The following is a 19,310-nucleotide window of genomic DNA, read 5'->3' as shown; positions in this document are numbered from 1 at the left end:
ATAACTTAGAACTATCTCTGAAAAAGCTAATCAGTAACAAGATTTTTTAATTGCCTTTATAGTTGCTGGCTTGTTGTTTACACTTCTGCTTATTAGTACTGAACTAATGGGATTTTCTTTTTTACTTGGTCTCTTGACCTTCATTTGAGGGACTTCTGTACTTCAGAAGGTATTGGAGGAGGCTATCATATTTTAAGACCTAAGTTTTTTCTGTTTCAAAGCAATTGCTTTTGTAGTGCCTTGTATAGAAATATTCCATTCCACCATTTTCTAGTCAGTGCAGTTTTTTATAATGGATGTATGTAACCTAGAAGAAAAATTACCAGTGCAATCCAATTTAAAATGTAATTTGTTGCCTCGGATATTATATTGATTTGCAGTTGTAATCAGGATTGTTTTCCAAACAGTTGCATAGCTTTTTAAGATGCCCAGAGAGAACTCATTATTTTAGCTGTTCTTAAGCTGAAATGTATTCCTCTCCCTTCTAGGCATATTAATAAATTATTTGAAGAGGTTAGCCTGAAAACTGAAGTTATTTGGTACAGAGTAGTACTTCGTATGCCATAAGCACTGTGAGTGTATAGCGAAAGCGTAGCAAGCATCAAGAATACTGAATACCTCAAAGTACTGTGGAATATTTGAAAGTTTTGTTCATTGGATTCCTTTAAGTTAGCTTATTATATCTGAGCGGTGTTCAGCTGTATTGAGGTCTTTATTTTTTGTCAATTCACCATTTCCTGAAAGCATTAAAGGAATTTTTTTTTTTTGCTTCTGCTATGTGATGGAGGCAGTGCTGACAGTAGCTCTTCAGTTGGTGATAATGAAATGATCTTAGGGTGGGATGTGATGAGTTACATAATTCTCAAATGTGGATTCAGTATTGTTGTTCATCAACGTTTAAAAAGTCCAAGTTTATAAAGGGAGGGCTGGTAAGCCAAATGTCTCTATATATTTCTAGCTATCATTTGTACCTGCATGTAGATGTTTTCTTTCTTGTTCAAGTTGGTAATAAAACTCTTACAGTGACTAAGGAATTTTCTTAAAGAAACAGGCCTTGTTACAGCAAAAGTAATCAACATCTCCCTTTGTTTCCCATTGCCTAAGCTAAATTTAAAAAAAAAAAAAAAAGGCCAGAGGAAATTGCTCTTATTTTTATCTTGTGTTTGTCTACTGTGTTGTGAGGCTTCTCTGCAGATGATACAGCTGGGCTGCAGTAGCCAGATAATTTGCACAGAGTAATTCATGTAGCTTATTAGTGGAAACACTTAACACCTGAGATGAATTGGAGGGCTACATAAGAATTTAACTCCAGAGCTTGATTGGAACCAGTTGCAAATACTTTGGATTCTGGGTGTCTTTGTTTTTTTTTTTTGTTTGTTTTGTTTTTAGAAAACTACAGCTTGTCCTTGAAGGAAGGGGCACATTGTGAGTGAGGCAAGGCCAAAGTCATTTGTGAACGTTCAAAATGCATCTGTGGAAATTCTCTTGTGTTAGTAAGTGGTGTCTTGCTTGTGTGTACACCAGAAGATTTTCTTCTGACGACTAATGTTCTGCAACTAGCTCCTGTTGTGGATCTGTTACTTTTCTTCTTAGTCTAAATGCATTTGAGAGATAATCATAGGTCTCTTCTACTTTCCATTCAAGAGTCAGGTACAAAGTAGAAAAAACTCTGTGCTTGTTAATCTAGAGGAAAGACTGGACTTAACTACTTTTTTTCATTTTGGCAATGAGAATTTCTACTAGTAGTCTAGTTGATGCTTTAGGCTCATGTAATTTTGTAAAAATGACTGGCTCAGAGTGGAGCTCATTTTCTACCTCTGTACATCCCAGGACTTAGTACACCTAACATGAATGTATTACTTTTGCCTCCACTTAATAACAAAGCTATGTCCAGATTGTTTTTACTAAGCTTTGTTTTGCTGAAATGAAGGTTTAATAATGATTTTTTTTGAATGCTTCAAAGATAGACTAGTATAAATACTGAAGAATAAGCAGTATGTGTTCTTGATTAAAGCATCTACCTAGAGAACAGCAGTCTGTCCAATAACTGAGTAATTACATTGGCTCTGGGGAAAAGTTGTTGCAATAAAGCATCTCATGGTTCAGTTGTTTTCTAGAAAAATGTCTTTTCATTGGCAGTGGATTTCCCACCCAGTTAGGGGAAAAAAATGAGTACTAAAAAAATGCTAAAGATATCCTTCCTGTTTTGCTGTCCCACAACAGGACACTGAGCTTCAAGTGTGCCTACAGATGTAGGAGATAGCAATTATAGCACTGAGAGTTGTGTTAGATTACTTTAATCACAGCTGTGATTTAATGTATATTAAAACTATAAAATGAACTTAACTAAAATAATAAACGAACTTCAATCTATGCAAACCAGCTGGATCAATAATTTAACTGCTGATTCGTATGTGTATGGAAACCATAGCTGTACTTGAAGTAGTGAAATAACAAGCATGGCTAAAATCAATTCCATATTCTACTGTGTTTCTGTTACTAAGTATCTTGTTTTGGGGTTAACGTCTACATTCTCTATTATTTTTATAGGTATCTATAAATATCAGAGATCTCTTTGAATTTATTGTCTTAGTTTGTGGTTATGATGGATTCTTACATCATCTAAGTTTTTATTGGGGCTTTCTGAGGACTGGCACATCTCTACTCTGTCCTCTATTTTATCCTGTTTGCTGAGAATTTTGCTGTAGCTTCTATTCTTTGTTCCTTGATAGCTGATATTAAAAATACTTGAGTTGATGTCCTTGAGTATACTGTAGCTAATGGAGGTCTGAAAATTGAACAAGCTGACATAGATATTATACACTTAACACTTCCTAGATTATCTTGTTGAGAAAATGCATTAAACAGTACCTTATTTTAAAGAAGGTAGTATTCTTGTGGGATGGAAGGCCTCAGGTTATGTTGCTTTGCATTGTGGAGTTCACCTAAGTGGTGACAAAACTTCTGGGTAGACAAGACTCTCCTCAGGATACATTCTAATTCCTTTCAACATATTTTCTTTATTTTTTTGGTAGTTAGATAAGGAAGAGCAGATTAGGAGAAAGTCAGCTTTTCTTTTTGACAAGGAGAATGGCAATTGCTTTATGTTTCTCTATTGAGTATCTGACAGTTGTTGAGTCAGCCTCTAAGGAAAAGAAGGGAGTGAGAATAAATATCCCTCACTCTTTGTTTTTTTTTATCTGAGGAGAAAAAAACTTTAGAGAAATTTATCCTACTTTACAGTGCTAGCAAGTATCCAAATTTTACATAATAAATTGAAAACTAGTTTGTAGAAACATCAAATTCTTGTTTTTTACTTTGTAAAGCAGAAGTGTTTTCCTCATTAAGTTTCTTGAGTCTCTGGGAGTTCATACTTGTGTTCAACATCCGTTATTTGACAGCATCATCGCATCACTAGTATAGACAATAATGATTTTCTTGTATAGTTCATTAATATTTTTTGCAACCTCTAAAGATGATGATCAGCAAGGTCTTAGTGATCTTTCATAGTGTTCATTACTTCTCTGCTCTCCCTTTAATGTATGTTCTGCATCAAGCAAAAGAAATAGAGGTAAGAAAGTTGAAGTGCAGTCCTTTAGACATATATTCAATGTATGTCTGTTTCCTAGTGCATCATATGAAGAATGTGCATAATATTTTAAGCAGATATCTGCATTTATGCCTCTAGCTCAAAAATAGATTTCTAAATAATCTTGTGTACTTGATGTTATTATGTAGTACTGCTTGTTTTTATTAATTTGTTTTGGGATTGTAATGACTGATTTCCTTCAGATATCAAGTAGATTTCAGCTCATCAAAACCTCATACATCAGTGCTTCAAATTTACAAAATACTTGTTTTCAGCATTTACTGCCTAGAAACTACAGAATTGTGTTGTTTTGGGTGCATTTGCTGTTACTTAATTTTTCCTCCATAGCAGAAACCCAAAAACTATTTATTTTGCATTTTATTGGTGCAGTAGTAAACAGATGTATAAGAAGTCTTCAGTAACTTAAATACTTTGAAGTACACGATTTGCTACAAAGGTAGGAAGCTATGGTTGAAGGAACTATATAATAACAGTTTGACTTGGAAGTTAAAATGAAAACTTCATTAACTCACACTACTACAGATTTTGAGAACTCAAGTTGTTTTAGTGCGTGTTCTGGAACTGGAGTGGAACAGTAAAGGAAACACAATGTATTCCACAGTAATACCTATTGTGACTTTTTATTGTAGAATAAATAACATGTTTCGTCCCTTTGACTTCCAGGTTTCCTCGTAGTTGTTCAAGGAAGTGTTTGGTAAAGAGAGCATGTCTGATTTACTATTAATATGAGTTACAAAGAGAAGAAAAAAAGTACATACAGTTAAATACAGACTGAAATCTGCTGTTTTCTTTGATTGAGTGGGAAAAAGATGTTATTTGGCCATCTGGCTTCTGACAGTTGGTTCAGAATTTAATCACTTGCTTTTGTAAATGATCATAAGTTTAATCTCTGTAATCACTGAGTGAATTGTCATCAGACACAACTCTGTTCAAGTCTTCTGGACCCAATGACTCTGAAGCTTTGTCATCCCTCCTCTAGCATTGAGCATGGATATTACTTTTTCTCAACCTGATCTCCAGTCCAGCTGTATTATATTGCTGATAATCTTAGCAAGAAGCATGTGAACGCAAAATTGCCTGTAAAGTGATCCTTAAAGAACTGCCTTCATGGCCATCAAGGAATATGTGTGCTATCTCATTCAGTGTTAATGTAGAGTACTCGGTATAGTTCTTGAAAGGCTTAAATCCCACTAGAATGGGGTCTGAAGATGTGCCTGGGGAAGCAAAGCTGTTCTGCTTCCAGCGTGGAAGGTGGCATATCTTGAATTACGGAATAGTGCATCATCAATGTGTTATTAGACTTGTCTCAAAAGAAGCTGCTAGCTTTTACCTTGCTCATCTTCCAGTAGAATTTGAAAAGAACCAAGCGTTTATATTCGGAAAAATTATCTTTGCTTTATTTTAGACGTGCTGCAAGTTGTCTCTACCTGTTTTTGTGGAGATTTGCTTTAGCAAATCTTCTAGGGCTATTGAGCAATTAAAAATCCATCAAGTCTAGGAAATATCAAGTGACAATAGATGCTACTGTTCCACTGAGTTGGGTAGAAAAATGGATATGCCTAACTACTTATTTCTACTTGTTTATAGGATGGTAAATGCCAGGCATGGAGCCCTAACTATTCTTGTGGCAGAGAGTGTTTAAATCTGTTGCGGTTACTTCAGGCAATGTACAGATAATGTCTGGATTGGATGACTCCAGGATATACTGTGTGAAAAGCAGAGTAGCTTGCTGATTGTGGATACTAGGCATGTTTCTGAAATTCTGTTTGCTTACTTGAGGCTGTGTTAGAAAGACCTTCAGTATGAAACACAGAGTTGTTCTAATATTTTGGAGTGAACATTTTACAAAACACTTCTCTTGCTTGGAAATATACAACTGGCATAGTCTTCTCTCTGAAGGTATTAAAAATAGAAGGCTATTCATTTTACAAACAATTATTTCTATGTGATAGTTTCTGTGATGCAATCTGGACAAAATTCTGTCTAAGAGATGGTATGAGCAATTGTTTCAATTGCTTTGAAACATCTGATTGCTTTGGTTTGCTCTAAGACCTCTAATTCCTTACAGTTTAGTTTTGGAAAAATTAAGAGGAAGAGAAGGAATAATAGCAGACCTTGTGTTATTCCTAATAGGAGTGTGATGTGATTTTTAACGTACTTGCAGTACTGATAAGCATACTTGCTTATTCTTCAGGCAGCTTGGCATTTTATTTTTCAGAACAACATCAGCTATGCTTTTTTTCCAAATAATAAAAAAAATGTTTTTAAGAGTGGATTTCTCTGTACACAGAGAACATCAAGGGAATTCAAAGAATTATCGGTTCTGCCACTTCAGTCCACATGTCAATTTTTTTGTAACAGTCCTGTATTGATTGTTGTAGCAGGATGGTTTGAACCTTAAGGACCTTCCTCCCTTTTCATCATCAATGGCAAAGCAAGAATGTTTTGAAGATTGTGTACAACTATGTTTACTTCTGTAAATTCTTGACCAAAACTTCTGGGATTCTTGTATATGTAGACTGGAGATTCTGTAGCAGCTTCAGATGCTTCATACACTGTAGATGCTTTCTTGCGTATTGATTGCCAAAGCCTTCAAATCCATTTAATGTAGTGCTCCATTCATTTTGTGGAATAGATTACAAGCTTTTCTCATTTTCATTATGATATGTAGTTTCATATGAACAAGTATCATATTTGGGTAATATGAATTGGGTATGCTTGTAGTTTGAACAGTTGGAGTTCTGGCATTGCCATGGGAGTGGAAACGATCTGTGGTTTTAGTTGCTCCCTGGAGAGACACTTGCGTTCGGCATCATCCATTGAGTCTTCTTGCTACCAACTTGATTTAGTGGATGGCAACCCTCCTCATGGCAGGTAGATTGGAACTTGGTGATAAGTTCCCTTTCAACCAAGCCGTCCTGTGACTGAAAACTCATGTTAAATGATTCATTTTTCATCTGAGCTACCGCTGTTTGTAGCTTCACATATTCTTACCAGATTTTTGCAAATGTAAAGGACTGCTTTTATAGATCTGCCTTTAAAGGTTCTGCTTTGCTTGCTCTATGAATTGTTCCTTCTTGAAATGCCTCTGTGAGATTCTCTGAGCTTCTCTGAGCTAATTTTTCAGTAGATGTGCCTCAGGTCAATCTCTACAGCGTGACTAAGCTGTGTCATCTGTAAACTCACAGAGCAAACGTTCAAGTCCTAGAGGCCATAATGGGAGTAAAACAAGGCTGTTCAAATATAGATGGGTGACAAGTTAAGCTTGAAAATTATCTCAGAGGTTGTATTCTTGGTGCAAACATCCTCTTTGACAACTTTAAATACTAACTTATTTTCTGCTACGCATACATGATCCCTTGATGGACATCAGATAATCTTTTATGATTTATGTCGGGAGCTTATTCGCAGACATGCTGCCACCTTGACAGATATACTTAGAAGCTTCTAAGTGAAACATTTTGGAGTCTCTTACTTCTTTAATCATTTCTTCATATTGGTTAAATCATAAGAGTTTTCTGCTAAACTGAAGTTCAACTACAATGTTGAACAGGCTACAAGCTTGACGATCATGAGGAAACTCATAAGAGTTTCTAGAGACTGTGTTTCTAAAATTAGTGACTTACCCACTGTCACTTTGTTTCCAAAAACTGAATAAAATGTACCACTTAGTTTTCAAAATGATTGGAGGAAACTATATGTATAAAACTGTTAATTTTGTTGAATTGCATGTCAAAGTTGTGTTTCCTCTCTGGTATCTTGTCCCACTGTATTGTAGAAGCTGTCTTTTCGGCTGGATGCTGTGTTTGGAACATAAGCCAATGGATCAGGTCGGATCAAGTATCTACAAAAGAAATTACAATTCTTATTAAACAGATTTGTCACAAGCAAGGAATAGAAAACATACTATTATAATGTTGTTGGGAAGTTCTGAGGAAGAGTTAGACTTAATCCAGTTTCTGTTGGTTAACTTGGACAAGTTGGCAAGTCCACTCATATTAGATAGTAGTTTCACACTGTGTCTACCTAGGCATCATCTGTATGTACTAGACACAGTTAAACCTTAATTTTGTCTGAGAGCCCATTTGACCTTTGGATGCATCAGCTGTTTTCCTGAGCATCCACTATGGTCACCGAACACAAAAGTTTGCCAATAACTCTCTGTATTTATGCATTTGCTTTATTCATTATGCTTTGAAGAAGGGGCAAAAGTAAATTGGACTAAATTATAAAATATTTGTGTGAAAGCTAGGGACACACTTCTAACTACGCTCAACAAATAAAAAGCATGATGTTGATACACTTGATATACGCTGATACACTCAAGATGAACCCCTCCTCTTGAGAAAGAACTACTTGAAATTCTAACTGCTGCAAATGCTGCATTGAGTGCAGTTAAACTGTCTCAGCATTTACAGATTCCTTATATGGTAGTTCAAAGCTGAATATTATCTAATATGATTTTTAATTTCTCTGGAATTTGTGAGTGGGGGAATTTCTGCATTTAGGTCCTGCTATTTGTGTTCAAATAATCTTAAGCACAAATATTGTATGAGATAAATGTTTTTTTTTCTACTGTATCATGGATTCAAAGACCACTGCAAAATCCCATTTGAAAGCACTGATTCAAAAGGTTGATCTTCCTGTTAAAACTGGGTAGCTTGATTATAAGCAAGGTTATTAATTCTGTGAAGATATCCAGTGAACTTGGTTAGTTTTTATACATACGCAGACCAAGATAAGAGAAAATGGAGTTAAGTGGATATCAAAAAATATGTATTTTACACCATCATACATAAAGAATTAAATACATGTTTATGTATACATATAAGTACCATTACATGTTTATTTAGATGGAGACTTCTATCTTTTCCATCCATTTTTCAGGTGCATGGCAATGTGTCCCCATTGCCTGAGCAGAAATATGAGAAAAGAAACTTTACACTTCTTGTGACTTTTTTTCTTTAACTTACACTATATCATTCAGCTCTAATCTTGTATCTGGAGAAGGATTGATCAGGATGTAAGAAAGGTTGTTCTGATGATCATTCATTTCATCTAGAGGACAAAGATAAATGTACCAAGTTAGGTTTAAAAACATATCATCAAAAGTATAATTTGTAACAACCTAATTTTGAAAGTTGATCTTTTTTGACTCAGAGTTGTCAAATAAAATATATCAGGTGCCAAGGTAATACCAAATAGTTAGAACTATCTGATGTATCGACTTTTGAGTTTCCCGCTCTCCAAACATGCTTTCTTTCTGAAATATATTCTTTTGCACTTCTTTCCAGTTACAGCAATTCTCAATACAACTCAATTTTACTTCAACCAATGTGTTACATGGCTTATGTTAGCAAGTGGGAAATAGCCAAGCTTAAATGCAGGCGTATGAAATTCTCATCCATTTCTAAATTTAGTTGATATGAAGTGTTTCCTTTTTTCACCTGTGCCAGTGGGTCAGAATGTGGAAGACAGAGAAAGCACAATTGGTATTTCTTTTTTTTTTTTTTTTTTTTTGGAAGTTTTGCTAAGTAAAGTCTCAGCCTAACTGTAGCTATCACTGACATTATCTTTTCTGTAGTTTACTTTGAACGCTTTTCCTAGGGTGTCACAGTGAGACTAATAGGTCTAAAATGAATAAACATTTTGTACATACTTCTTCTTTTTAAGTGAAAATTAAATTATGTGGAATAGCCCAGTTCTAGTTTCAGTGCAATTCCTAAATCTTAGTAATGAACTGTGTTTGAAGTGTGTTCTGCAGGTTAAAAATGACTGTTTTCTACTATGTGTAACTTTCCTCTGTTCCTGTATCACATATTTTGCACCATTGTAAGTACTTCTGTCTAGAGAATAATTGACTCTGAATCCAGGTGCAATTACAAAGCTGAAGTGATCTTTTACCAGTGCAGTTTAATTCTGTATAGTAAAACCAATTTTAACAATTATTACAGTATTAAGTATTTTAACAAGTTATACAAATGGCATTCACCAGTACATTAGCACCATCATGCCCCTGTGAAACAAGTGACCAAACAAGTGTTATGCCTAAATTGGATTAAGTGAATTCACAGTTAATTGAATTTAGAATTGGAGGTCTCAGAGGTATGTTATCAGTGTAAAGAAAGCTGAAGGTGTAAAATTGGCTTTAGGATTATTCCCATACATGAAGATTTGTAAGTAACTGTGGTCACTTTAGTTCATGGCATCCATTAAGATGAGGCTTTTTTTCCATTATGCTAGTATTTTCATTAAGTATTGCGTACCGTATCCTGCTGGAGACAGGCCCAGATGTTTCATTCTGTTTTTCACAAGCTCAGCAAGTTCCTGTCTTTCTGACCTCCTGTAAAGGTTCATTCGCTGCTGGCTTATCCTCTCAGCTGTTTTACCAGAGTGTCTCGGTACTCTTCGGCTCAGCCGTCGAGCCCACTGCATGCTTTTTCGTCGTAACAAGGGGTGATCGGACTGATCACTAGATGTTGAGTTACGATGATTACTACGATAGTTAACCTGTTCCCTCGTGTCTTTAGTGTCTTCCCATTCTTCTACGCTGATAGAGATTTGAGACTTGAAAGGAAAGTGATAAGAGAATAAGGGCATTACAGAATAGAAGTGGAGTAAAATGTTTTCGGTAGTGTAGTTGAACATCCTATTTTTAGAAATTCAAGTTATGTAACTTGAAGCTATCTAAACTTATATATATATATATATATATATATATATATATATATATATATATATATATATATTTCAAATTCATTAGGAAGTAATTCAACATCCACTGCACTGCTCTGAGTGCTCTCAAGATAAAAGGCAAAAGGCGCCTGTTACGAGTGTGATTCAGGGCACATTTTCCAAGTAAGGTACTCTGAAGTTTCTACCTTTGGGTACAGTTATGCTGCTTTCTTAGCAAGACAGTTAAGGAAAAAAAGCAAGTTTAAAAGTGTCAAAATCTGGTCTTCCACTGTTTTCTTCATGTCACCTAATAACTCAAGTAGATGGACTACATATGTAGTTGTAACATAAAAAAGGAAAAGAAGAAATATAAGGGAAAACACTTAAAAACCACTCTTTTCAAGTTGTTAACTTCAGCATAAGATTTAGCTAGTACTTTTAGCTATCTTTTTGAAATTACTGATAATGGGTTGTTACTGTGATGTAACAACCATGTCTTTTACTGTCACTGAAATAGTAAACTATCCCTGGTATTAGTAAGGTCTTATTACCCAGTTTCTGATGAGAGATCTCAGCTTTTTTTAGCTTGGAGAAGAAAAGGTTCCAGGGAGACCTCTTGAAGGCCTTCCAGTACTTGAAGGGAGCTTATATAAGCAAGAGAGATACAGACTTCTTATAGGGGAAAACAGTGATAAGACAAGGGGAAAATGGTTTTAAACTAAAAGAGGGAAGATTGTGATTAGGTTTTATGATGAAATTATTTACTCAAAGGGTGGTGAGATACTGGCACAGGCTGCCCGGAGAAGTTGTGGATGCATCATCACTGGAGACATTCAAGTCCAGATTGGCTGGGGACCTGGGCATCCTCATCCAGTGAGTGGCAACCCTGCCCACGGCAGGGGGTTGGATTTGTGTAAACTTAAGGATCCTTCCACCTCAAGCTGTTCTTATGATTCTGTGACTGATTTTGATGTGTTAAGTATTAGTGCTTTATTGCTGTTTCTTTGTCCTTTTTTTTGTTAAAGCATAAAATAAAGATGACTTGAAAATGGTGGCTGCTCGCTTAATAGAATCTCTCAATGAGTTAATAATATGCTCAAAGTAAAGCAAACTTATCTGAAATGCTGCTGAGTTTCTAAATTTCTTTCTTTTCCTATTAGAATAAAATCTGAAAGGAATATTCTTCTTATCAGTGTTGAAAATAATCTTAGAGGTTTCCTGCACTGGTCATACAGCTTATTGATAATGCTGTTAGTTGCCACTACATGCAAGGTCAGACTAGAGCTAACTCTCAGAGCCTGTCCTACCTGTGCTTGAGCTATTCCTTCAGTCAGCCACTTCTTTGTAGATGAGCAAAGGAATGAAAATCTGTATGTAGACTGGGCCGAGTGTTAATCTGACTGTATATGCATCAGCAGATGGTGACCTTCAGTGGGTTGGAATTAAGTGCATTTGCAGACATGGCATCCCCAATATTCTTTAAATAAGAGGTAACCAAATCCCGAGAGTATAGTAAACTGACATACTTCAGACGTTGTAAGCTTTTGGGATTCTGTCCTGTAGACTCCAATTGGAATGTCTCCTGTAGAAGAACAAAGTTTCTGATATAGTCTGGCATATGTCCTAATCCATAAATCCTCTTCTGTGATTTTCATCTGAACAAATAATAATAGGAAGAAAACTTAAACTCCTGAGGGTTTACCTCTTGTTCATCATACCACTCTTGAAATTTTTTTTGGAACCAGGTGCTAGCTGATAATGATCATATTGTAGCATTGTACCTTTCATCCACAATAAACCTGAAATTTCTAGAGTTTGTAGACCCTGTTCCCTTGCTCTCTATTTGGGAGACCCTGCAGTGCAAATGGTTCAGTCTGATGGAATGACCTGTCTTTATTTTGAAGTTGCTCAAAAATTTCCTGCACGTGATGTTCACATATATGAGTAAAATGTAAAAGGATGAACTAAGTATTAGCAGTAGTAAGAAACCGGTGCTAGACTGAAGAACAAGCACGTATTTTGAATGCATCCAGGTAACTGTGCTTTATGCTGCATGTGGAGTATTTGGGAGAAGGAAAGAAGGCAATATGATAAACGTAAATATGTAAGAATGAATTCTTAAATTAATTTCAAATAACTAACAGCTTACACAAGCTTTATTTCAAGTTGCACAAGTATCTTGTCAGAGATACAGCTAATTGGCATTTACTGTAACTAAGTTAATGACTGACCTACAAACTCTGCAGTGGTTTTCTTTAAAACAAACTTTTTCAAATTAACATTAATTAGAGCAAACTTCATTTTTGAGAGCAACAATCTATAATGCTTTATACTTCACTACAAAACAACTGGCAAATGACTCAACTTTGACTTGTATCTTTGCTACTGTTGTTGGTGGGTATGAGGGAAAATGAAGTTGAATAGAGTAACTCACTTATAATATTTTCAACTGCATGGAGGATATTGACTTTTGAACTGCACTGAAATACACCAAATAACTTCAGTTTAGGTATGTGTATAGGTGCTTATTTATATAAAACTAAATTTTGTCCTTCATTACCTATGATTGGAAACAGTTGTAAAATAGCATTAGGAATAAATACTAGTCAGGATGTACTATACAGGAAGAGTTTCTTGTTTTTGATAAATATAGGTTGTTCTAAAAGTAGTACCTCCTACTTATTTCCATGGAAACTAAAATAGATACAAAGAGCATAATAACATTATTTGATAGTAAATTCTCAGCTACAAAACACCATTTCTTCAATACAATCACAGCTATTAGCTATGCATTTTCAGCAATAACGAGCAAGAGCCTATGTGCTGTGCTCATAAAACTCAGCATGTCCAGAACATGGTTTATGATTCATGTTCACCAGTGCTGAAATGAACCACTCAATGAGTTGACATACAATGTGATCTCTAGATTTTCAGCAAGCCTAAGTGAAATTCAGTAGGTGCCATATTTTTACATGAAGGAATTCAGTGGCACACCTTTGCTTTAAATGCACTTCCATGTCAGATGTCATTTTGTCTGACTGCCACTCTGTTGCCATCTGTTCCATGGTAACAAACTGTAATGGAATATTGGTGGGAAGGTTCAACCTCTGCTGCTGTACCACCAGTGTCTGCCTCTGACACCATGAGCAAAATAATAAATAGGAGATGTTAGTTCTGGAGCAGCCCTTGTATTTGGTTAGTAAAATTGGTTACTGAACTGCTATATACATCTATTAAAATAATAACAAACAAACTTGCATTTTTCTGTATTTCCTACGTTTCTTTATGCTTCAGAGTATGTATTGTGCTTTTTTGGGATGGGGCGGTTTGGTGGATTGGTTAATTTGGTGGTTGTTCTATGCTTTTTTTTTTTTCATTAACTTAAACTATTCATGTTTTCTACCTAATTTCCTGCAGTTCTTTTTCCTCCTGCTGAAAAAGGAAACAGATGGCCTTTCTTGGTATTCAACAAAAACGAAACTCTTCTACAAAGATAGAGGTGTTTTGCAGACCATATGGAACATTCTCTGTTGCTTTGTAATAATAGTAAATATACTTTTTTAGAACTTACTGAACAAAGAAACCCAGATCCTGGTGTTGTATCAAGTCCTAGGAGAAGTCTTGTGATAGAGATCATATAATCTTTCACAAATGACTGCAAGATTTTTAAAAGAAGACACAGAAAGACAAAAGAAAAGCTTCAATAAATAGATGAGCAGATAACCATATGCACCATATGTGAATTCCACAGAAACTGTACATCTGTGTTTAAAGTCAATATCTTTTAAGTATCTTTATAATTGTAGAAACAGTTACTTCTTTATGCATGCTGAATCTATTGATTTAAAAAAAAAAAAAGAAAAAAAAAAATTCTGCATATGTCCATACAGGAGTCAAAGGCATGATGAGGTAGCTTAAAAACTAAGCTGTTCATCAATGGAAGTAACCTGTTAACATTTATTTGTTGTGAAACTTTAATGACTATCTTCTGTGCATATGAAAAGCTGTCATATGTCACGTGGAGGTGCAGTATAGAGTAGTGGGTAATACTAAGGTGAGGCTTCTATTATCTTAATTCAACCTGGAGTCATTTGTCTTCGCTGGTCCAGCTAATGATTAAGGTAAAATCTGCCTTACCTCAGATCAGACTTGTTGCGTTAACAAAAGTGTTTTGGTAGAATGATAGAAATTAGAGAGGACTAACCAAACTAAATGTAGGAATGCATGCAAAGGAGACCAGGAATGGACATTACATATGCTAAAACCACAGATGTTTCATCTCTTTATCAACTGGGCTGCTGGAATCAGAAAGCCATGTGTGCTCTCCTAACTGTGGTAGGTCTGTTCATTGCCACCTCTTGAGTGTAGAAGGGCAGCATTCAAAGCAGGCTGTCTTTCCTTAGAACACAACTTGCAACTGGCTCTTTGGCTTTAAAGTGTGATGGCTGCTCATCTGGAGGTCTAGTTAACAAGAGTAAGAGGACAAGATAGGGTAATGTAATAAAAGCTTCTATCAGCAAGTGAAGGTTGCTGATAAACTATTCATACAAATATTTCTATTGATTTTTGTGATTAGAGGCACTGTTTTGTTGAAATTGGCAATGAGTATTTGTTTTTTCCAGTGTTAACAGTCTCTATAATCTGTATTTTATACAGTCTGTATCAAAGCTATCTGTTTTTTTTCTGTGGAGAACTTCACAGTGTTATAATATTTAAAACAGAATATGTTCATGGACGGTTTTGGGTTGGTGACTGTGAGAAGTGCTGTCAGATAGAATGTGCTCTATGGTCTTTTACCTTTGATTGCTCCTGGCATAACACCTACATTAATGGGTTAATGTAGGAAAACAGGGTAATCCAACAACTAAGTAGAAAAAGTGGGTGGTAACATGGCATGACTATGTTAAATGAAGGCAAGTGGTTGTTATTCACAGTACCTGGTACAGCAGTGTGTCCAACATACTGATGCTGAAAACCCTGCCAGCGGCGAACGGTAGTCGAAACATAAATGCTAAATTAGATCCCTTCTCCCGTTCTTTCTGCATGGAAATTAAAAATAATGGAAAAAAAATTACTGCTTTTGGAGGGATTATAATACCAACTTGACGCTACTTTGAAAGAGAGCAAAAGTATAAAAATGGCTTTATTCTTAAGATAGTTTCCACAAATATGTAGCATGTTTCAATACTTTAAGTTTTTCAGGTTGAAAACTTGTTAAATGCATGTGTTGTTTCAATCATTACATCTGTAATTTGACATTCTTCCAAATCATCTTAAACAAAGATTGAGATGTTTCAACTGCTTTTAAAGCAAAGTTCTTTTTATTCGTGATCCAAACTTCTTGGTGTTGACAGTGGACTCTCATTCAGGTTCAAAAAGTCTATTAGCAACATGAATTATGAACAGAGGAAACAGACCAGACAGACTAGGGCAGACATTTTTTGTTTTGATACTTCTGAGGAAGAGAGGCAGAAGAACATAAATAGTTATTTGTTTTTCTTATGACAACTCATACATAAAGAAATCACAGCAATGTGCTTCCTATTCCTTCAGTAATATGTGAGTAAACTACAGGTTGGAAATAATTTTTCCTATTTTAAGGAGAGATGACATCTCCAAACTGAAAGCTTGATACATCATAAAGAGCATGTTCTCAAAGTACAGAGAAGTCACGTTTTGGAATGGAGAGACACATTCATCACATACATACACCAATCTGTGCTTGGGGCTAACAGTCTCAGAGGCAGCTTTGTAGGGTGGGTATGGGGATCCTGGTGGTCTCAAATTGAACATGGATTGACAATGAGCCCTTGCTGCAAAGGCAGCTAACAGAATCCTGGGTGTTAGGAGGAGTGTTGCCAGTAGGTCAAGGGAGGCAATATCTTCCCCTCTTCTCAGCACTGGTGAGGCCAAGTGTGGAATACAGTGTATAGTTCTGGGCTCCCAGGAACATGCAGGTCATGAATGTTCTGGAGAGTCAAGCTAGTTTTACTAAGATGATCAAGATATTGGAGCATAAGGAAAGGAGTCAGACAAAACAATCCCAAGACAAAGTATGGGGAGATGTGGGTGGATTGGTTGATGCTGATTTCAGGCGTACAAATATTTGAAGGGAGGATGAAAAGATGGCGGAGATAAACATGATTCTGTGATAGGTTCTTTTCAGTGGTGCCCAGTACGAGGACAAGAGGAAATGGGCATAAACTGAAATGCAAATGATTCTTTCTGAGCATATGGAAACATTTTATTGTTTTGGGTGACAAAGTAGCAAAACAGGTTGTAGAGTCCTTCCTTGGAGATGAACAAAAACTGTCTGAATGTCATCCTGGGCAACCTACTCCAGGTGACACTGTTTGAGCAAGGGCCATTTGCAAGAAAACTTCCAGACATTGCTTTCAAATCCAACCATGCTCTGATTCTGTGATATGCAAAGTATAAGTCTGTTCTAGCTAGAGCATCATCCAAATGTGTTTAGGTTTGATTGCAGCATGCTGTAACCTCTGTCATTGTTGGTTTCACCTGTTGATTCTTACTGTTTTACATGAGCAGGGTTGAAAAGGATGTCAAGGAATAGAAGTAGTTTCTAGTTAAAAGTATTTAAAGTAACTCTCGCTGTCATTAATCCACTCTCTGTAAAATGTCACCGCTGTAAAGGGGGCCTAAAATTTTTAAAAAGTATCTCAGTACTTGTTGGTTTTTATTATTATTATCATTTATTCTAAGTATTCTCGATATTCTGAACAAATGCTGTTGAGCTGTATTAGAAAACACCATTTTTAGGGCAAAAATGGTCTAGAACAAGCATCTTCAAACTCAAGTGCAGACTACAGTGATGTCATTACAGTAGAAAGTTGTATACTCTACTTCTGCTCAGCATTATATAAACTAATGAAACTCATTAAGTCATATCTCATTCCTAACCAGCTTGACACAGATACTTCTAACTTGCCTTGTCAAAGAGATCACATCTCCCACTAGCAGTTCAAAGGAACTTAAAATCCTTGAAGAGGAACTTAAAATCTTAAAATGCAAAGTGGCACCAGTGACTGAAATTCTGACAAGCGCTTGTTAACTCACAAGCAGAATTCATACCAGGTGCTACCTGAATGATAGAAACTGGCCTCCAGATATCTGGCTGGGTTGAGATTACTGATTTGCTGCAGGTACTTATCCAGCTGGTAATGGGAGTACCAAAGCCTGCTGCATAGTGCAATCCAACAATCTCTGAGCTCCCACTGTGACCCACACCACGTGAGCTGCTCTAACTTTTAACATGTTAGCTACGTTCTGGCTGACTGGCTAAATAAGCTTTCCACAAACCAGCAGGTTATTCCCTAATTTGCAGGCAGGTCAAGACTACAGTTACAGGCCAATTGTTATAAATACACACACACACACACACACACACACACACACACACACACACACACACTGTAAATTACTAATAAGCAGGCTTCTGTCTGTTCTTTTATAGCAGATATGTTTGTCCACTACAGTGCTTTTCTAGTTGTCAGTGTGTAAAGTGTTGTAGGTAACATGTTCAACTTCACTTTCTTTCCCAAGAATCTATTTCCATATTATTCAGCTAAGGTTTATTTATCATACATTTCAATTAAAATAACTTATGTCCAGCCTGCTATTGCAGTTGTCGAGAGTCTATGTACAGCTTGCTACTCAGGTAAGCATACTAAAGCTAAATGGAAAAATTATCTTGTACTCATTTGTTCTATACAGTCACACTCATCTCTGTACTTTCATGTCACTAGATCATAAAAAGAAAATATACCCTTACAAGTCTCCCTTGTATATGAAATATAATTGACACAGCAATTACAGTCTAAGCCCATTAATCCCAACAGGCAACATTGTCCTGTCCACAGGAGATATTTAGAGGTGTTTGTGGAGAGAGGATATTTTTTCATGAGTAACCTCCTTAAAAAAAAAAAAAATCCAGTAAAATATTTTGTTCTGTAAATTAAATACTCTTTAAAATGTGCTAGAATCTTACGTATCATTGTAGTTAGAATACTTTTGCATTGTAAGGGAAAGATCCTTTTTTTTTTTTTTTTTTTTTTTTTTGACATTACAATATCAGGTTGAGCTGCATTATATTTCTGGAACAATGTAATCACTAACAGCATGGCAGAAATGCCTGTATAACTGAGGATAATCAATAGTTTAAATGAAGAACCAGAGAAGCATGTGTTCAGATACTTAAGTTTTTGGGTTTTGTTTTTTTTTTCAGAATGTAATTTCAAGAGCATCTGGTAAACTTGCTTCTCTTGTTGAATCAATAGGAAAAAAAATACTATATACTTCATTATCCTTAATAAGTTCGATGTGTTTAGACTTAGAGTTTAAATCTGTCCTTCATGGCCCAGTTTCATTGCTGAGATTTATACTGCTTCTGTGAAACATTAGACCAAATAGAAGTATTGAACTGAAATCTCAACACAAGCAAGGGAAAGAGGACTATTGTCTTGCACAGAGGAAGAAAAAAAAAAAAAGCTTGATTTTGTTGAAGTTTTTTTGCTAGTTATTTGTTTCTGCATGGTTCGAGCAAAGCTCCATATTTTTATTTATCTGTTACTCAATTTTTTTTTACCATGACAAATGCATGCATGCAAACAATGCACAAATGTTCTGGTTGAAATGGCAAAGAGTGTTTCAACAAGTGTATTTCATATAAAATTGAAGAAAGCATCATCAAAGAACACTTATTTAGAAAAGCATGCTATTGGTCTTACTGGTATAAGCCACAGAGATGAAGACCATATGTATTTATTTTGTAGCTCTACATCATACATTTGAATGCTTTTCGTTTATTGCAAAGTAGAAGATAGGAATTGAAGAAAAGTTATTGTGAATGAAAGCTTGTGTGTTGTACAACAAATACTTCAGTATTAAAACCATATGAATTTCATAGCATATGTTACATTAAATTCTTTGAATCATGCCACAAAATATTTTAAAGGCAACTGTGACAATCATATGAAAAATACCATGTGAATGAGGTGTAGTGTTT

General features: G+C 35.6%; 1 protein-coding gene across 4 annotated transcripts in view; it reads right to left on the bottom strand.

The window, feature by feature from the left end:
- Window positions 1–3,185: 3,185 nt before the first annotated feature.
- KCNT2 (potassium sodium-activated channel subfamily T member 2) overlaps window positions 3,186–19,310 on the bottom strand; it is a 118,970-nt gene continuing 102,845 nt past the window's right edge. For 3 of the 4 annotated variants that reach the window (XM_048945755.1, XM_048945756.1, XM_048945758.1), the window contains 6 exons: window positions 15,223–15,324; window positions 13,857–13,940; window positions 11,812–11,940; window positions 9,877–10,177; window positions 8,584–8,668; window positions 3,186–7,454 (listed from right to left, as the gene is read on the bottom strand). In XM_048945755.1, the coding sequence (XP_048801712.1) occupies window positions 7,343–7,454; window positions 8,584–8,668; window positions 9,877–10,177; window positions 11,812–11,940; window positions 13,857–13,940; window positions 15,223–15,324 (813 nt within the window). In that variant the 3' untranslated portion in view covers window positions 3,186–7,342. Of the gene's footprint in view, window positions 7,455–8,583; window positions 8,669–9,876; window positions 10,178–11,811; window positions 11,941–13,856; window positions 13,941–15,222; window positions 15,325–19,310 lie in introns of those variants that run through there. The other variant, XM_048945759.1, reaches the window with a different exon arrangement.

Source organism: Lagopus muta, chromosome 5, assembly GCF_023343835.1.
Source record: "Lagopus muta isolate bLagMut1 chromosome 5, bLagMut1 primary, whole genome shotgun sequence".
Classification (NCBI taxonomy): domain Eukaryota; kingdom Metazoa; phylum Chordata; class Aves; order Galliformes; family Phasianidae; genus Lagopus; species Lagopus muta.
Note: the sequence above shows the minus strand (reverse complement) of the source record. Positions and strands in the feature narration are given on the sequence as shown.